We start from the raw sequence: 1,153 nt of genomic DNA on the forward strand, positions 1-1,153 counted from the left end.
GTGTTTGGCACCACCTGGGCCCGCCCTCTCTGGCAGCCAGCACCAGCGGGGTGATATGTGGTCTTGGGGGCACAGCTTCCTCTTTGCTCAGCACCGTCTTTGGAGGCTTGTCTGTGTGATGGCATCATCAGGACCCTTCCCTTCCGGCTGGGGCTCCTGCATGGGCAGCCCCGTCCACACACAGGTGGCACCTAGCGTCCTCTCCTGAGGCGGGTGCATGATCCATGTTATGCAGCTTCAACCCTGCCGCCCACCCCTCTTGGATGTGCTGGGCAGACGTGGACCTGCTGGCTTGCATGCTGACTGCCTTTGGGTGACAAGGGCTCCTGGGCCGTGTCCATGGCTGCCACTCCCACAGTCCCACCACAACACACGAGGCCGTGTCCACGGTGGCTACTCCCACAGTCCCACCACAACACACGAGGCCATGCCCATGGTGGCCACTCCCACAGTCCCATGAAAACACGTGAGGCTGTGTCCACAGTGGCCACTCTGTTTAGTCCCACTAGAATACGCGAGGCCACGTCCACGGCAGCCACAATGCCCCAGTCCTACCGCAGTGTGCAAGGTCGTGTCCATGGTGGTCACACCACCCAGTCCCACCACAGGGGGTGAGGCCACGTCCACCACCGCGCACGAGGCCACTGACTGCCCTGTAGCCTTGTCCACGCTGCCTGCTGCCCACTGGACCCCAGAGCGGCTGAGCTAAGCCTCCTTCCACCCCTAACTTATTTCATGTGTTCTCTGTCTCTTTTTCAATTCCTGACAACCTGTGTGTTTACCCAGCACTGCGGCTGCCCTGAGGGTGGAGGTGCGCACGTCTGCGTGCTGCCAGGTGCTCCCGAGACTGTGACTCTGGGAACAGGACACTGCACGGCATCTATGGCTGGGAGTCCACCGGTGACTCCGTTCATCCATGGACTGTTCCCTACAGGTCGCTGGAAGCCATGGAGACCCCACTGGAAGAGACGGCTGACACCCTGCTGCCGGACCCCCCCAAAGGACCCCTGCAGGCCTTCCGGGCCCGCGCGTCATTCAGCTGGAAGGAGTTGGTGCTATACCTGGAGGGTGAGGAGATGGTCCGCTTTAAGGTGAGGAGAGACGTGTGTGTGTGTGTGTGTGTGTGTGTGTGTGTGTGTGTGTGTGTGTGTGT

General features: G+C 61.1%; 1 protein-coding gene across 1 annotated transcript in view; it reads left to right on the forward strand.

Moving 5' to 3' along the window:
• Positions 1-947: 947 nt before the first annotated feature.
• Positions 948-1,153, forward strand: part of ACOX3 (acyl-CoA oxidase 3, pristanoyl) — a 48,505-nt gene continuing 48,299 nt past the window's right edge. Inside the window, exon 1 of the mRNA XM_006893666.1 lies at positions 948-1,091. Within this exon, the coding sequence (XP_006893728.1) occupies positions 948-1,091 (144 nt within the window). The remainder of the gene's footprint in view (positions 1,092-1,153) is intronic.

This window comes from Elephantulus edwardii, unplaced genomic scaffold (genome assembly GCF_000299155.1).
Source record: "Elephantulus edwardii isolate Elephantulus edwardi_28Jun2011 unplaced genomic scaffold, EleEdw1.0 scaffold00129, whole genome shotgun sequence".
NCBI classification, from domain to species: Eukaryota; Metazoa; Chordata; class Mammalia; order Macroscelidea; family Macroscelididae; genus Elephantulus; species Elephantulus edwardii.